At 36.3% G+C, this 19,992-nt stretch overlaps 1 protein-coding gene across 2 annotated transcripts in view; it reads left to right on the top strand.

Annotated features, from left to right (window-relative positions):
• The window catches only part of LOC121374879 (transcription initiation factor TFIID subunit 2-like), a 66,389-nt gene that overhangs the window by 6,604 nt on the left and 39,793 nt on the right, over positions 1–19,992 (top strand). For both annotated transcript variants that reach the window (XM_041501997.1, XM_041501996.1), the window contains exons 3-9: positions 473–545; positions 967–1,057; positions 2,212–2,330; positions 2,746–2,887; positions 3,816–4,010; positions 4,769–4,871; positions 18,151–18,269. In XM_041501997.1, the coding sequence (XP_041357931.1) occupies positions 473–545; positions 967–1,057; positions 2,212–2,330; positions 2,746–2,887; positions 3,816–4,010; positions 4,769–4,871; positions 18,151–18,269 (842 nt within the window). The remainder of the gene's footprint in view (positions 1–472; positions 546–966; positions 1,058–2,211; positions 2,331–2,745; positions 2,888–3,815; positions 4,011–4,768; positions 4,872–18,150; positions 18,270–19,992) is intronic.

Genomic DNA, 19,992 nt, shown 5'->3' with positions numbered 1-19,992 from the left:
CTGTGTGCTCTTTTACCCCCTCGCCTTCGGCTCGGGGTAAAAGAACACACAGAGGGTACATAAAAAGCCATATACCCCTCATGATGCTTCTACAACTTATAATAAACTTTTATTTTTTCAGAGATATGCATTTTTAATAAATTAAACATTTGAGTGATATTAGTTTTTAATGAACTGGAGTTTGTTTTACTATATGTTTTAATGGTATGTTTCAGGGGTATTAGTTTGTAATAAACAAATGTACCAATATTTTGGGGGTATTTGTTTCTAATAAACAAATGTAGTGGTATGTTTTGTGGTGGGTGGGTTTTTTTTTTTTGTACTAAACAAATGTACCAGTATGTTTTGGGGTATTAGTTTGTAATAAACAAATGTACCAGTATGTTTCAGGGATATAAGTTTGTAATAAACACATTCCTGTATTGTTCCGGGTTAATTTTTTGTAATAATCAAATGTACCAATATGTTTCAGGGATATGTGGAACTGGCACTTCATCCCCAGAGACCTGACCTCAGACGAATCAAGATTAACAGCAAACAGTGCAATATCCTTGTCAACGTTTGTCTCAGGTTTTGTTGTTTTAAATATATCCTGGTATATGTTTTCTACAGGTAAAAACATATTTAGTCTATAGAACATCAAGTGATCACAGAACATCGGATAACACCTTGATAATTTTTGTATTTAATGTGTTATAAGATGTTCCATCTTGTGACTTGAATATTGGAATTTAAGCTCATTTAGAGTAAGCAGAAGACAACATTTGCATGGGTATTTTATTGAGTTATTTCCCCTGTTGTAATGTTACCTATTTGTTTTAATAACTAGTAATGCTTGGATAAAGTAATAGTTATTGATGTAGCACTAAATGAATCCTTCTAAAGTGTATTTAACTATCTCCCAATTATATTTTTGTTTGTTTTTATGGTTATGTTGTATGTTGGTTTGCTTCTTAACGCAAGTAAGGATTTACCGAGTGTGTGTCAATGACCACTGGGAGGCTCCATTCCTGTACAATGACCCGACTCTGGAGATATGTCAAGGGGACGTCAAACAGTAAGTGTTCTAGATATGTCAGGGGGACGTCAAACAGTAAGTCTTCTAGATATGTCAGGGGTCGTCAAACAGTAAGTGTTCTAGATATGTCAGGGGGTCATCAAACAGTAAGTGTTCTAGATATGTTAGGGGGACGTCAAACAGTAAGTGTTCTAGATATGTCAGGGGGACATCAAACAGTATGTCTTCTAGATATGTCAGGGGGTCATTAAACAGTAAGTGATCTCGATATGTCAGGGTGATGTCAGACAGTAAGTGTTCTAGATATGTCAGGGGGACGTCAAACAGTAAGTGTTCTAGATATGTTAGGGGGACATCAAACAGTAAGTGTTCTAGATATGTCAGGGGGACGTCAAACAGTAAATCTTCTAGATATGTCAGGGGGTCATTAAACAGTAAGTGATCTCGATATGTCAGGGTGATGTCAGACAGTAAGTGTTCTAGATATGTCAGGGGGACGTCAAACAGTAAGTGATCTCGATATGTCAGGGGGTCGTCAAACAGTAAATGTTCTAGATATGCCAGGGGGTCATCAAACAGTAAGTGTTCTAGATATGTCAGGGGGAAGACAAACAGTAAGTGTTCCAGATATGTCAGGGGCACATCAGTTGGTAAGTGTTCTAGATATATTGTGGGGGGGTCAAACACTAAGTGCTCTAGATATGTCAAAGAGTAAGTAAATAAATACATATATTAATACTTCAAAGTTTTTGCTTAATCATGGCTTCTTGATACAATCATGTCTGTGAAGATCATTTGCTTTTCCCAATGCTTACCCTGACCTCAGCTATAAAATGGACTTCACTGAAATTTCAATTACAGCCAATTAAAAGTGTTTGGCTATTTTAGGAGAATTTAATATAAAAGGTTTTTATGGAAGCTAAGATGTATGAAAACTATTTATTTGTTACACATATCTATATTAAACAAGTTTTTGTTTTGTTTTAACTATTTTAATTTAAAATTAATATTGTTTTATTTTCGGTGTTTCTATGGTCTGAACTTGTATTGCTGCTTAGGAAGATGGATATACCGGCTAAGATGAATTATAGTAGAATTACATTCTCAGAGGAAGGCCGCTGCTGAAGGGAATATTTAGTGTCATTGAGTATGTTTAATTTGTTGTTGACTGCAACGATGTTGTTTCTCTGCAGACGGAACCTGGACTTCTTTCAGCACTGCCACCTGTCGGCCATGTCGGCGGTGGATGCAGACAACACCAACGGCGAGGTCACGATACGGCTACCACAGATCATCTGGCCGCTCATATCCGGTAATCACACGGTTTGCATCATTTCAGACCACGCTGTGTAAAGAGAGCCATCACTCTCACTCCCCATCACTAGCCTGAGATCAGCTCAAGGAGAGTGATCTTTAGCTCACCTTAGCATGTGGTATTATCTTAAATGCCTCCCTGTAACCTAACTTAGGTGAGCAATTAATCACTCACCTCAGGGTTTTTCACATTGAGGTCTGTTGTATTTTTAAAAACACAAAATATGTTATCTTGACCACTGTAACTGTGAGTTTGTAGGATAACTTGAGGTTATAAAATTTGGTCCAGATGTGGTATTTTTACCCCAAAAAACCAAAAACATTTAATTTCTCAATCCCTGATATTTGAAATTTGTTCGATCAGTCTCATCATTGTTGACAAACCACAGAGAAACTGTTATAAATATTTGCAGAGCTGCGTCCGATCAGAGTGTGTATCGAGTTTTCTCTGGAGAAACCTCAAGGGGGAATCCATTTTGTCGTTCCGGACATTGAGGGGTCACTAGCGGAAAAGGGAGCTCACATGTTCTCATGTGCACAGGAAAACACGGCACGGTAAAACATGTTCATGAAAAGCATTATGTGCATTTTTATACAATACTTATTTTATCACTATAGACATAGCAGTGTTGTTTCATGGATCACGCTTCTAACAAACTGTTTCCTAAGCTGTGGCATTTAACTAAGATGTAATTAAAAGTGTATTATAATGATTCAGTGTTTATAAAATAAAAAAATAAATATTGTCTCACATTGTTACAATCAAAGGTGAGATGCAGGTGTTACTATTTTCCTATTAGACTGGTTTTCTTGCCTGGACATGTTTTCCCAGTAATACAGTAATATTTTCCTGTATAAACTGGTTTCCATGTGTGGACACGTTTTCCCTGTAATACAGTAATATTTTCCTATATAGACTGATTTTCATGCGTGGACACGTTTTCCCACTAATATAGTAATATTTTCCAATATAGACTGTGGTTTCCGTGTGTCGACACGTTTTCCCCACTAATACAGTAATATTTTCCAATATAGACTGTGGTTTCCGTGCGTGGACATGTTTTTCCATTAATACAGTAATATTTTCTAATATAGACTGTGGTTTCCGTGTGTGGACACGTTTTCCCACTAATACAGTAATATTTTCTAATATAGACTGTGGTTTCCATGCATGGACACGTTATCCCATTAATACAGTATTATTTTCCTATATAGACTGTGGTTTCCATGCGTGGACATGTTATCTCAGTAATACAGTATTATTTTTCAATATAGACTCTGGTTTCCGTGTGTGGACAAGTTTTCCCATTAATACAGTATTATTTTCCAATATAGACCGTGGTTTCCATGCGTGGACATGTTTTCTCAGTAATACAGTAATATTTTCCTATATAGACTGTGGTTTCCGTGTACTATAATAATAATATTTTCCTATATAGACTGTGGTTTCCAAGTACTATAATAATAATGTTTTCCTATATAGACTGTGGTTCCCGTGCGTGGACACGTTTTCTGAGCTGTGTACGTGGAAGCTTGAGTTCACGGTAGACCGTGACATGACGGCTGTGTCATGCGGAGATCTCATCGAGATCATCTACTCGCCCGACATGAAGAAGAAGACCTTCCACTACTTCCTGTCCACGCCTACTGCAGCGCCAAACATCGCTCTGGCCGTCGGGTGAGATTCTTAGGATATCATACCAGAGTACATTTCACAGCACATTGATTTATTTAAAAAAAAATTAACGACACAACTAGAACACATTGATTTATTAATCATCAGCTATTGAATGTAAAACATTTGGTAATTTTTACATATAGTCATAGAGAAGAAACCTGATACATTTTTCCATTAGTAACAAGGGATCTTTTATGCACCATCCCACAGACAGGATAGCACATACCACAGCCTTTGGTATACCAGTCGTGGTCGACTGGCTGGAACGAGAATTATTAATCATCTGCAGTTTCAGAGCAGGTTTGTGTGCCAAGTGAAATATGTTTCATAAACTTTAACAAGATATATTCACTTGATACAAAATGGTATCAAATTTACTCACTAATTATGTTTTCACAAATTATAATAAGAAATAAAATTGACTTGTTCATATCTATGATAATGTCTGACATAATGAACAGTGGAGTATTACTTTCTAATGGGACACATTACTTCAAGACATGAACCTGGATATTTCAATGTATACTTATCAGGTGATAAAAAAAAAGTGTCTCTATTAACCGGACTTGTATTGTGTTTGAAGACTTATTGTATTTGTATCGGTATGAATTTTCAACATTATTTTACTGAAACAAAACTTATACTAATTAAGTTATCTTTTATAAACATAAATAAAATTATTTTAAAACAGCTTTTCTTGTAAGTGTTTTCCTAGTCTGAAACGTTACTTACTGTAGTTGTGTGCTTTTATATTTCAGACCTTTTGAGATTTTGGTTGATCCCAACATGCACGAAGTAACTCACTTCTGTCTACCTCACCTGTCATCCATCTTGAAACACACAACAAGCTACTTACACGAGGTATGTCAAAACTAAACACACAAGAAGTTACTTAATCGAGGTATGTCAAACTAAACACAACCAGCTACTTACTCAAGGTATGTCAAAACTAAACACCACAAGCTACTTACACGAGGTATTTCAAAACTAAACACAACTAGCTACTTACATGAGGTATGCCAAAACTAAACACAACAAGCTACTTACACGAGGTATTTCAAAACTAAACACAACTAGCTACTTACACGAGGTATGTCAAAACTAAACACAACAAGCTACTTACACGAGGTATTTCAAAACTAAACACAACTAGCTACTTACACGAGGTATGTCAAAACTAAACACAACAAGCTACTTACACGAGGTATGTCAAAACTAAACACAACAAGCTACTTACACGAGGTATTTCAAAACTAAACACAACTAGCTACTTACATGAGGTATGTCAAAACTAAACACAACAAGCTACTTACACGAGGTATGTCAAAACTAAATACAACGAGCTACTTACTCGAGGTATTTCAAAACTAAACACAACAAGCTACTTACACGAGGTATTTCAAAACAAAACACAACTAGCTACTTACATGAGGTATGTCAAAACTAAACACAACAAGCTACTTACACGAGGTATTTCAAAACTAAACACAACTAGCTACTTACACGAGGTATGTCAAAACTAAACACAACAAGCTACTTACACGAGGTATGTCAAAACTAAACACAACAAGCTACTTACACGAGGTATTTCAAAACTAAACACAACTAGCTACTTACACGAGGTATGTCAAAACTAAACACAACAAGCTACTTACACGAGGTATGTCAAAACTAAATACAACAAGCTACTTACTCGAGGTATTTCAAAACTAAACACAACAAGCTACTTACACGAGGTATTTCAAAACTAAACACAACTAGCTACTTACACGAGGTATTTCAAAACTAAACACAACAAGCTACTTACTCGAGGTATTTCAAAACTAAACACAACTAGCTACTTACATGAGGTATGTCAAAACTAAACACAACAAGCTACTTACACGAGGTATGTCAAAACTAAACACAACAAGCTACTTACTCGAGGTATTTCAAAACTAAACACAACAAGCTACTTACACGAGGTATTTCAAAACTAAACACAACTAGCTACTTACACGAGGTATGTCAAAACTAAACACAACTAGCTACTTACTCGAGGTATGTCAAAACTAAATACAACTAGCTACTTACATGAGGTATGTCAAAACTAAACACAACAAGCTACTTACACGAGGTATGTCAAAACTAAACACAACAAGCTACTTACATGAGGTATGTCAAAACTAAACACAACAAGCTACTTACATGAGGTATGTCAAAACTAAACACAACAAGCTACTTACACGAGGTATGTCAAAACTAAACACAACAAGCTACTTACACGAGGTATGTCAAAACTAAATACAACAAGCTACTTACTCGAGGTATTTCAAAACTAAACACAACAAGCTACTTACACGAGGTATGTCAAAACTAAATACAACAAGCTACTTACTCGAGGTATGTCAAAACTAAACACAACAAGCTACGTACATGAGGTATGTTAAAACTAAACACACAACAAGCTACTTACTCAAGGTATTTCAAAACTAAACACAACAAGCTACTTACACGAGGTATGTCAAAACTAAACACAACAAGCTACTTACATGAGGTATGTCAAAACTAAACACAACTAGCTACTTACTCGAGGTATGTCAAAACTAAACACAACTAGCTACTTACATGAGGTATGTCAAAACTAAACACAACAAGCTACTTACATGAGGTATGTCAAAACTAAACACAACAAGCTACTTACACGAGGTATGTCAAAACTAAACACAACAAGCTACTTACACGAGGTATGTCAAAACTAAATACAACAAGCTACTTACTCGAGGTATTTCAAAACTAAACACAACAAGCTACTTACACGAGGTATGTCAAAACTAAATACAACAAGCTACTTACTCGAGGTATGTCAAAACTAAACACAACAAGCTACGTACATGAGGTATGTTAAAACTAAACACACAACAAGCTACTTACTCAAGGTATTTCAAAACTAAACACAACAAGCTACTTACACGAGGTATGTCAAAACTAAACACAACAAGCTACTTACATGAGGTATGTCAAAACTAAACACAACTAGCTACTTACTCGAGGTATGTCAAAACTAAACACAACTAGCTACTTACATGAGGTATGTCAAAACTAAACACAACAAGCTACTTACATGAGGTATGTCAAAACTAAACACAACAAGCTACTTACACGAGGTATGTCAAAACTAAACACAACAAGCTACTTACACGAGGTATGTCAAAACTAAATACAACAAGCTACTTACTCGAGGTATTTCAAAACTAAACACAACAAGCTACTTACACGAGGTATGTCAAAACTAAATACAACAAGCTACTTACTCGAGGTATGTCAAAACTAAACACAACAAGCTACGTACATGAGGTATGTTAAAACTAAACACACAACAAGCTACTTACTCAAGGTATTTCAAAACTAAACACAACAAGCTACTTACACAAGGTATGTCAAAACTAAACGCAAGAAGCTACTTACACAAGGTATGTCAAAACTAAATGCAAGAAGCTACTTACACGAGGTATGTCAAAACTAAACACAACAAGCTACTTACATGAGGTATGTCAAAAGTAAACACAACAAGCTACTTACATGAGGTATGTCAAAACTAAACACAACAAGCTATTTACATGAGGTATGTCAAAACTAAACACAACAAGCTACTTACATGAGGTATGTCAAAACTAAACACAACAAGCTACTTACACGAGGTATTTCAAAACTAAACACAACTAGCTACTTACATGAGGTATTTCAAAACTAAACACAACAAGCTACTTACACAAGGTATGTCAAAACTAAACACAACAAGCTACTTACACAGGGTATGTCAAAAAAAAATACAACAAGCTACTTACACAGGGTATGTCAAAACTAAATACAACAAGCTACTTACTCGAGGTATGTCAAAACTAAATACAACAAGCTACTTACATGAGGTATGTCAAAACTAAACACAACTAGCTACTTACTCGAGGTATGTCAAAACTAAACACAACAAGCTACTTACATGAGGTATGATAAAACTAAACACAACAAGCTACTTACATGAGGTATGACAAAACTAAACACAACAAGCTACTTACTCGAGGTATGTCAAAACTAAACACAACAAGCTACTTACATGAGGTATGACAAAACTAAACACAACAAGCTACTTACTCGAGGTATGACAAAACTAAACACAACTAGCTACTTACTCGAGGTATGTCAAAACTAAACACAACTAGCTACTTACATGAGGTATGTCAAAACTAAACACAACAAGCTACTTACATGAGGTATGTCAAAACTAAACACAACAAGCTACTTACACGAGGTATGTCAAAACTAAACACAACAAGCTACTTACACGAGGTATGTCAAAACTAAATACAACAAGCTACTTACTCGAGGTATTTCAAAACTAAACACAACAAGCTACTTACACGAGGTATGTCAAAACTAAATACAACAAGCTACTTACTCGAGGTATGTCAAAACTAAACACAACAAGCTACGTACATGAGGTATGTTCAAAACTAAAACACAACAAGCTACTTACTCAAGGTATTTCAAAACTAAACACAACAAGCTACTTACACGAGGTATGTCAAAACTAAACACAACAAGCTACTTACATGAGGTATGTCAAAACTAAACACAACTAGCTACTTACTCGAGGTATGTCAAAACTAAACACAACTAGCTACTTACATGAGGTATGTCAAAACTAAACACAACAAGCTACTTACATGAGGTATGTCAAAACTAAACACAACAAGCTACTTACACGAGGTATGTCAAAACTAAACACAACAAGCTACTTACACGAGGTATGTCAAAACTAAATACAACAAGCTACTTACTCGAGGTATTTCAAAACTAAACACAACAAGCTACTTACACGAGGTATGTCAAAACTAAATACAACAAGCTACTTACTCGAGGTATGTCAAAACTAAACACAACAAGCTACTTACATGAGGTATGTCAAAACTAAACACAACAAGCTACTTACTCAAGGTATTTCAAAACTAAACACAACAAGCTACTTACACGAGGTATGTCAAAACTAAACACAACAAGCTACTTACATGAGGTATGTCAAAACTAAACACAACTAGCTACTTACTCGAGGTATGTCAAAACTAAACACAACTAGCTACTTACATGAGGTATGTCAAAACTAAACACAACAAGCTACTTACATGAGGTATGTCAAAACTAAACACAACAAGCTACTTACACGAGGTATGTCAAAACTAAACACAACAAGCTACTTACACGAGGTATGTCAAAACTAAATACAACAAGCTACTTACTCGAGGTATTTCAAAACTAAACACAACAAGCTACTTACACGAGGTATGTCAAAACTAAATACAACAAGCTACTTACTCGAGGTATGTCAAAACTAAACACAACAAGCTACGTACATGAGGTATGTTAAAACTAAACACAACAAGCTACTTACTCAAGGTATTTCAAAACTAAACACAACAAGCTACTTACACGAGGTATGTCAAAACTAAACACAACAAGCTACTTACACGAGGTATGTCAAAACTAAATACAACAAGCTACTTACTCGAGGTATTTCAAAACTAAACACAACAAGCTACTTACACGAGGTATGTCAAAACTAAATACAACAAGCTACTTACTCGAGGTATGTCAAAACTAAACACAACAAGCTACGTACATGAGGTATGTTAAAACTAAACACACAACAAGCTACTTACTCAAGGTATTTCAAAACTAAACACAACAAGCTACTTACACAAGGTATGTCAAAACTAAACGCAAGAAGCTACTTACACAAGGTATGTCAAAACTAAATGCAAGAAGCTACTTACACGAGGTATGTCAAAACTAAACACAACAAGCTACTTACATGAGGTATGTCAAAAGTAAACACAACAAGCTACTTACATGAGGTATGTCAAAACTAAACACAACAAGCTATTTACATGAGGTATGTCAAAACTAAACACAACAAGCTACTTACATGAGGTATGTCAAAACTAAACACAACAAGCTACTTACACGAGGTATTTCAAAACTAAACACAACTAGCTACTTACATGAGGTATTTCAAAACTAAACACAACAAGCTACTTACACAAGGTATGTCAAAACTAAACACAACAAGCTACTTACACAGGGTATGTCAAAAAAAAATACAACAAGCTACTTACACAGGGTATGTCAAAACTAAATACAACAAGCTACTTACTCGAGGTATGTCAAAACTAAATACAACAAGCTACTTACATGAGGTATGTCAAAACTAAACACAACTAGCTACTTACTCGAGGTATGTCAAAACTAAACACAACAAGCTACTTACATGAGGTATGATAAAACTAAACACAACAAGCTACTTACATGAGGTATGACAAAACTAAACACAACAAGCTACTTACTCGAGGTATGTCAAAACTAAACACAACAAGCTACTTACATGAGGTATGACAAAACTAAACACAACAAGCTACTTACTCGAGGTATGACAAAACTAAACACAACTAGCTACTTACACAAGGTATGACAAAACTAAACACAACAAGCTACTTACACGAGGTTCGTCAAAACTAAACACAACAAGCTACTTATAGTCCGGGAGCCCAGAGAGGTTTAATTAGCATTGCGAGTACAAAAGGTTTGAGGCCTGGAATATGTAGGTGTGGGCTGTGGGACCCCCAAACGGCCATTCTTAAGTGTTATCTCCTGTACCAATCCGAGGGGCCGCCCTTCAAAATACCCCAAATTTTAAGTTTAATTAGCATGGTTGAGTACACCAATCAAACCTACACCAAAATGTTCTCTGTTGATGTACTAATGAAGATCCACCATTCTTAAGTGTCATCTCCTGTACTTAGTCCACTTAAGAACACCCCTAATTAGCACTAATTAGAAGTTTAATTAGCATGGTTGAGTACATCAACGAAACTGATGCCAAAATATTCTTTAGGGTACCCTGACTAAGGATCAGTGATTCTTAAGTGTCAAACCCTGTACTGAATCCACTTAAGAACGGGTCAAAGGTCACAATCCACCCAATTTCAGGTTAATTAGCACGATCGAGTACATCAACGAAACTAACGTTAACATTTTCTCTGTTGATGTACTAATTAAGATCTACCATTCTTAAGTGTCATCTCCTGTACTTAGTCCACTTAAGAACACCCCTAATTAGCACTAATTAGAAGTTTAATTAGCATGGTTGTGTACATCAACGAAACTGATGCCAAAATATTCTTTAGGGTACCCTGACTAAGGATCAGTGATTCTTAAGTGTCAAAACCTGTACTGAATCCACTTAAGAACGGGTCAAAGGTCAAAATCCATCCAATTTCAGGTTTAATTAGCACGATCGAGTACATCAACGAAACTAACGTTAACATTTTCTCTGTTGATGTACAAATTAAGATCCTCCACCATTCTTAAGTGTCAACTCCTGTACTCAATCCACTTAAGACTGCCACTAATTAGCGCTAATTAGAAGATTAATTAGCATGACTGAGTACATCAACGAAACTGATTCCTTAGGGTTCCAAAATATTCCTTAGGATCACTAAGGATCAATGATTTTTAAATATCAACCCCTGTACTGAATTCACTTAAGGTCAAAGGTAACAATTTGCCCAATATTAGGTTTATTAGCATTCACGAGTACATCAAAACATTAATATGTTCTCTGTTGGTATGATAAACAAGACCCACGATTCTTAATGTCAACTCCTGTAGTTAGTCCACTTTAAATGCAATGAGTGTGAAATGAAAATGTATGATTAATATAACTAAATAGTTTTCTATTTGATAGTCATATCATCAGATTCATATAATATTACAATTTCCACATTTGAACAATGAAAGATTACATTTACTTGATCTACTCATTGCCTTTAATTCTCAATGTGAGTGTTATAGCAGTGATACTTTTTGCATGAATGAGAGTAACTGTTGTAATAGTTATACATACGTTGATCCATTGTTTTCACCAGTGTCTAGTGAAATTCTGAATGTACTATTAGTTAACAATGAAAAGCCTGGTATACCAAACATAAGATACAAGCTAGTTCACAGGGTCCATAGGTGATGGTTCTTGGCGATGTAATGGCCACTCATTTGAATAATCAATTTTGGTGAATTCATGCGAGCCACATGATATACTTTCGATTCCACGCCATAACACATGACATAAAAATGGGATTTCTCCAAAACTACAGCATGAATAAAGAATGTGAGTATGTGATTACTATAAATGCAGTCGAACTCCAGGACTAGATCAAAACAAAAAGTGCGTCCCTAAATCTAAACTAAGTTATTAATGTGATCAAAATTCAACTCAAGGGGTTAATCTTTTTTATTAGTCACCAGACAGAAAGAAAATTATTGATCAAAACAGAATTTGAGTTCCAGTCTGGTTCCATTTCATTGCCTTCCTAAACAACTTTCACCTTCCTTAATCTTCATCCTCAGAAAGGACTGCCTCATCTTCAGATGATACTGTCATGTCTTCCTCTTCAATGCTCTCATGACCAACGATCCCGTTTTCATCAGGATGAGGGTTTCTGGCAGTTGTGTTTCTTCATGGAATATTGGTTGATAATATCCATTGTAAAAATCCCAACCATTTGATGCAGTTGGATGTTATTGGATATCAGTGAGATCGGCATTCACCCACATTTGTGCAACAAAGGATGCATGTTTCATATGAATGTTTAGCTCTGCCTCACATGGTGGAATGGCACTAGCATTTATGCCCTTCATCTTCTCCAACGGATTCTTTGTCGTTGACTTTGGTCCATAACCCTTTTCAAATATCTTGTATCGAAAGGTATTGAGTGTTGTCTTGCTTGTATCCTTTGCTTCATAGATGCTAGCGGTAAATGTTTGCAGGGTATTTTGTGTGATATGACTGCTTCAATCGCCATATCTTCAAATGCTTTTTGTACCTTTGTATTATTTTCCAGATTAGCAGATGGTCTCAACTTTCCCTTGCGAACAAATGATCCAGTGTAGTCACTACCGGTGAATGCATGGAATCCTGGTAGTGCTGCACATATCTGAGGGCCAAGTATCAAACTCAAACTTTCCGCAGTGATACAACATGATGACTGCTTTGTCAGTACCTGACGCACGGATGACTATGTCTCCTTTTACCCCAGTCTTATGAGTGTCATCAACTGCTTTTGCATGAAGGCATATCTTGGTATCCGCCTCCTCGTGGTTATGTCTAAGGTCATCGACCACATCACACTTGAGAACTCCATCTACAACTTTGAAATGATGGCATTCCCATGGAATATCAAGGTAGAGCTGGCGGCTTCCAATTATCTGTGCATATTGCTGGTCCTGCCACTCCCTTGCCAGGAACTGTGAAAGTTGAGTTTTGAATGATCAAAAACTCTCTGTTATCTGCTCCTCTTCTGTCTCACTCCATATCTTTCAAAGATGGCTGTGGGTAGTTGTCAAAGCCGAGGTGAATTTGAATGATAGACAATACCATTGTTTGAATCAGAATGTTTCTTGCAAGTCCTCCGTAAGTTGACGGTAGACAGTGAGGTAATGTATGAAGGAGAAATTGGCCGTCTACAATGCATACACGTGTGAATTCGGGGTGGCCTTTTCCGTCTTTCACCTCTGATTCCAATAAATGGAAGGGAGTTCTTTTTTCGTTTTTTTCCATTTTTCCATCTGTGCTGCACATTGACAATGGTACAGGTGTGAGTGAATATTCAAATATGAATGGCAAGTCCAGATTCCGTTAGGTTGCTAGTAACACCAGGTGAACCATTAGATATCTTGTACTCTTAAGTTCAGCTATTCTGTGGTCTTTAGCTCTTTGATTCTTCACACAATCATTTGTAAAGGACTTTATCTTCTCTTCAAATCTGTTGAGATCACTAATGCAGGACTGTAGGAATTCTCGGTGGTGTGACTGTCCATTTTCTGGAACGCTGAGCAGACTTTCCCGAATCTTGTCACTGGCAGCCTTCCCTGTGCTTATGTTGAGCAGATAACAGGACCTGAACAAAGGAGACCACAGGTCAATAGTAATGCCTTGAAATCGAAATCATTCAAAACCCAACTACCACAGTTCCTGGCAAAGTTGTAGATGGAGTTCTCAAGTGGGAAGTGGTCGATGACCTTAGACATAACCACAAGGAGGCGGATACCAAGATATGCCTTCATGCAAAAGCAGTTGATGACACTCACAAGACTGGGGTAAAAGGAGATACTGACATAGCAGTCATCATGCTGTATGACTGCAGAAAGTTTGAGTCGCCACTGTGGATTGATGTTGGTACAGCTGCCAAAAATAACCACAGGTATACCAATATAATCACTATTTACCAGATACTTGGCCCTCAGATATGTGCAACACTACCAGGATTCCATGCATTCACCAGTAGTGACTACACTGGATCATTTGTTCGCAAGGGAAAGTTGAGACCATCTGCTAAGCTGGAAAAGAATACCGAGGTACAAAAAGCATTTGAAGATATGGCGATTGATGCAGAACTCAGTCATATCATACAAAATACCCTGCAAACATTTACCACTAGCATCTGTGGAACAAAGGATACAAGCAAGACAACACTCAATGCCTTTCAATACAAGATATTTGAAAAGGGTTATGGACCAAAGTCAACGACAAAAAAAATCTGTTGGAGAAGCCGAAGGCCATAATTGCAAGTGTCATTCCACCATGTGAAGCAGAGCTAACCATGCATATCAAACATGCATCCTTTGTTTCACAAATGTGGGTGAATGCTGATCTCACTGATACAACTGCCAGAAACCCTCATTCCAGATGAAAACGGGATCATTGATGATGAGAGCATCAAAGAGGATGACATCACAGTATCATCTGATGATGAGGTAGTCCTTTTTGAGGATGAAGATTAAGGAAGGTGAAAGTTGTTTAGGCAGGCAATGAAATGGAACCAGACTGGAACTTAAGTTCTGTTTTGATCAATAATTTTCTTTCTGTCTGGTGACTAATCAGAAAAATGAACCTTGAGTTGAATTTTGATCACATCAATAAATTAGTTTAGATTTAGGGACACACTTTTCATTTTGACCTAGTCGTGGAGTTCGACTGCATTTAGTATAATCATATACTCACATTCTTTATTCATGCTGTGGTTTTGGAGAAATCCCATTTTTATTTCATGTGTTTTGGCACAAAATCAAAAGTATATCGTGTGGCTTGCAGCTTTGGACAGAATTCTCCAAAATTTATTATTCAAATGAGTGACCATTACATCACCCAGAACCATCACCTATGGACCCTGTGAACTAGCTTGTATCTTAAGTTTGGTATACCAGGCTTTTCACTGTTCAACTAATAGTACACTCAGAATTTCACTAGACACTGGTGAAAACAATGGAACAAGTACGTATAACTATTACAACAGTTCATACAAAAAGTATCACTGCTAGAACACTCACACTGAGAATTAAAGGCAATGAGAAGATCAAGTAAATGTAATCTTTCATTGTTCAAATGTGGAAATAGTCATATTATCATATTCATATAATATTACAATCAAATAGAAAACTATTTAGTTATATTAATCATACATTTTCATTTAACACTCATTGCATTTAAAGTGGACTAACTACAGGAGTTGACATTAAGAATGACGGATCTTGTTTACCATACCAACAGAGAACATATTAATGTTTTGATGTACTCGTGAATGCTAATAAACCGAATATTGGGCAAATTGTTACCTTTGACCATAAGTGAATTCAGTACAGGGGTTGATATTTAAAAATCATTGATCCTTAGTGGGGGTACCCTAAGGAATATTTTGGAACCCTAAGGAATCAGTTTCGTTGATGTACTCAGTCATGCTAATTAATCTTCTAATTAGCGCTAATTAGTGGCAGTCTTAAGTGGATTGAGTACAGGAGTTGACACTTAAGAATGGTGGAGGATCTTAATTTGTACATCAACAGAGAAAATGTTAACGTTAGTTTCGTTGATGTACTCGATCATGCTAATTAAACCTGAAATTGGATGGATTTTGACCTTTGACCCGTTCTTAAGTGGATTCAGTACAGGTTTTGACACTTAAGAATCACTGATCCTTAGTCAGGGTACCCTAAAGAATATTTTGGCATCAGTTTCGTTGATGTACTCAACCATGCTAATTAAACTTCTAATTAGTGCTAATTAGGGGCATTCTTAAGTGGACTAAGTACAGGAGATGACACTTAAGAATGGTAGAACTTAATTAAGAATGGTAGAACTTAATTAGTACATCAACAGAGAATATTTTAACGTTAGTTTCGTTGATGTACTCGATCATGCTAATTAACCTGAAATTGGGTGGATTGTGACCTTTGACCCGTACTTAAGTGGATTCGGTACAGGGTTTGACACTTAAGAATCACTGATCCTTAGTCAGGGTACCCTAAAGAATATTTTGGCATCAGTTTCGTTGATGTACTCAACCATGCTAATTAAACTTCTAATTAGTGCTAATTAGGGGCATTCTTAAGTGGACTAAGTACAGGAGCTGACACTTAAGAATGGTGGATCTTAATTAGTACATCAACAGAGAACATTTTGGTGTAGGTTTGATTGGTGTACTCAACCATGCTAATTAAACTTAAAATTTGGGGTATTTTGAGGGGCGGCCCCTCGGATTGGTACAGGAGATGACACTTAAGAATGGCCGTTTGGGGGTCCCACAGCCCACACCTACATATTCCAGGCCTCAGACTTTTTGTACTCGCAATGCTAATTAAACCTCTCTGGGCTCCCGGTGTATTACACGAGGTATGTCAAAACTAAACACAACTAGCTACTTACATGAGGTATGTCAAAACTAAACACAACAAGCTACTTACATGGGGTATGGCAAAACTAAACACAACAAGCTACTTACATGAGGTATGTCAAAACTAAACACAACAAGCTACTTACATGAGGTATGTCAAAACTAAACACAACAAGCTACTTACACAAGGTATTTCAAAACTAAATACAACAAGCTACTTACATGAGGTATGTCAAAACAACACAACAAGCTACTTACATGAGGTATGTCAAAACTAAACACAACAAGCTACTTACATGAGGTATGTCAAAACTAAACACAACAAGCTACTTACACAAGGTATTTCAAAACTAAACACAACAAGGTACTTACTCGAGGTATGTCAAAACTAAACACAACAAGCTACTTACATGAGGTATGTCAAAACTAAACACAACAAGCTACTTACACAAGGTATTTCAAAACTAAACACAACAAGCTACTTACTCGAGGTATGTCAAAACTAAACAAAACAAGATACTTACATGAGGTATGTCAAAACTAAACACAACAAGCTACTTACACAAGGTATTTCAAAACTAAATACAACAAGCTACTTACTCGAGGTATGTCAAAACTAAACACAACAAGCTACTGACTCGAGGTATGTCAAAACTAAACACAACAAGCTACTTACACAAGGTATGTCAAAACTAAATACAACAAGCTACTTACACGAGGTATGTCAAAACTACATACAACAAGCTACTTACATGAGGTATGTCAAAACTAAACACAACAAGCTACTTACACAAGGTATTTCAAAACTAAACACAACAAGCTACTTACTCGAGGTATGTCAAAACTAAACACAACAAGCTACTTACATGAGGTATGTTAAAACTAAACACAACTAGCTACTTACATGAGGTATGTCAAAACTAAACACACAACAAGCTACTTACATGAGGTATGTCAAAACTAAACACAACAAGCTACTTACATGAGGTATGTCAAAACTAAACACAACAAGCTGCTTACATGAGGTATGTCAAAACTAAACACAACTAGCTACTTACACGAGGTATGTCAAAACTAAATACAACAAGCTACTTACTCGAGGTATGTCAAAACTAAACACAACAAGCTACTTACTCAAGGTATGTCAAAACTAAACACAACTAGCTACTTACATGAGGTGTGTCAAAACTCAACACAACAAGCTACTTACACAAGGTATGTCAAAACTAAACACACCTTCAAAACCTGTGATTAGGATGTTTATAATTTTCAAGAATCCCTCCGGTAGGAATTATGTGGTACTAATTTAGTGACCAATTATAAACCTTGAAATTTTCCCGTTGCTATGAGCATTCGTGAATATATTATCTTTGCTTGATTTCCAGTCATTTGAATTCTACGAGGAGCTACTTTCTAGTCGATATCCTTACTCCTGCTACAAGCAGGTGTTTGTAGATGAAGCATACTCTGACTGTGCATCATACGCCACCATGACCATTTTCAGGTGAATTCTTACCTTAAACATATTTATTGCCATCTATAAATAAGCAGTTTTGTTTTGGAATTGGCCAACAGACTGAAGCCTGTGTTAAGCCAATGAATATTTACTAACCAACATTTATACAGTTAACATGATATCAATGTGGTAAATCAAAAATTAGAATATTTTTAGGTGAATTACTTCCTTCTTACTACAGCAGCTTATTAGGGCTCAACCTTAGCGGTAGCCCGGGCTCTTTTGGCTACTGATTTCTCACGACCAGTTGTCTAACCCTGGTAGTCCGCCGGGCTACCAAATGTTTTCACACGTCCAGTCACTCCACAATCAACAAGACGTTTAAGTCATCGGTGTCTGAAATTCCACCCTTTCATGTGCGCGCTCTCTACTGCCACAAGATGCTGAAACTGTTAATTGCTCCCCTCGTCTGTCCACAGGGAGCGGTTGCGCAATATGATTAAGAGAAACAAAGGAATATATTTGCTAGTGGTATGATTTTTTTAACATAGCAGACTAATACAAATAATTTGAAGTAATTCAGTGACCAGATATACAGGGTTCGTATAGGTTATAGAATTTCCATTTGGGTCATAGGTTATCTATTCGTAGTCATTTATAACGATCAACAACACGGCCATTGTTTTGATGCCTACATATAACTGATGCCTTGTATTATCAAGACTATTTGCCGCCAGCTGAAGTCTAAACTAAACCATAACTCAGTTGTGGTTTATTTCCTTCTAGGCTACCTATGTAAATTGTCAGATTATTGTTTACAAAATTAATATCTATTATTATGTTAAAGAAATGTATAAATTGACTAATGTTTCAATGTTAAACATATTAATCATTCTTACAAATTATTTTTAATTAAATCTCTCTCATCGTTTACTATTGCTTTGCGTGATATCCTCGCTCAAAATGGCATCTGATCGTGTCACGTGATAACAGACACACATGGCAATCCCCTGTCTGGGATAATTGACTTACGGCATAAGTTTATTGTCATCAATAAAAACTGCTATTGTTTTGAAATAAAGGCAAGTTTTGTTAAGATTCTTTGAAATGAAACCTATTAAAGATAGTTACAGCCATTTTAAGTATTAAATATGCAATATCGATCTTCAGGATCGTAGAATTAGCAGACAGTTCAACACTAGTGTAGGATGCACATTAAAATACTTTTCTTAAGAATCACATTTTCAGCACAAACCTCCTCCATTCCATTCGTGTTAATTTAAGTTTCAGTGATGAGTTTCAGTGATGGGTTTCTTTTCGATAATACTGTTTGTGACTCTGTGTTTTTTGTTTTACAGCACAAACCTCCTCCATTCCACTCGTCTTAATTTAACTTTCAGTGATGGGTTTCAGTGATGGGTTTCTTTTCGATAATACTGTTTGTGACTCTGTGTTTTTTGTTTTACAGCACAAACCTCCTCCATTCCACTCGTCTTAATTTAACTTTCAGTGATGGGTTTCAGTGATGGGTTTCTTTTCGATAATACTGTTTGTGACTCTGTGTTTTTTGTTTTACAGCACAAACCTCCTCCATTCCACTCGTCTTAATTTAACTTTCAGTGATGGGTTTCTTTTCGATAATACCGTTTGTGACTCTGTTTTTTTTATTTTACAGCACAAACCTCCTGCATTCCGCTCGTGTTAATTTGAGTTTCAGTGATGGCTTTCTTTTCGATAATACTGTTTGTGACTCTGAGTTGTTTGTTTTACA

The sequence above is a fragment of the Gigantopelta aegis genome, chromosome 6, assembly GCF_016097555.1.
Source record: "Gigantopelta aegis isolate Gae_Host chromosome 6, Gae_host_genome, whole genome shotgun sequence".
NCBI classification, from domain to species: Eukaryota; Metazoa; Mollusca; class Gastropoda; order Neomphalida; family Peltospiridae; genus Gigantopelta; species Gigantopelta aegis.
Note: the sequence above shows the minus strand (reverse complement) of the source record. Positions and strands in the feature narration are given on the sequence as shown.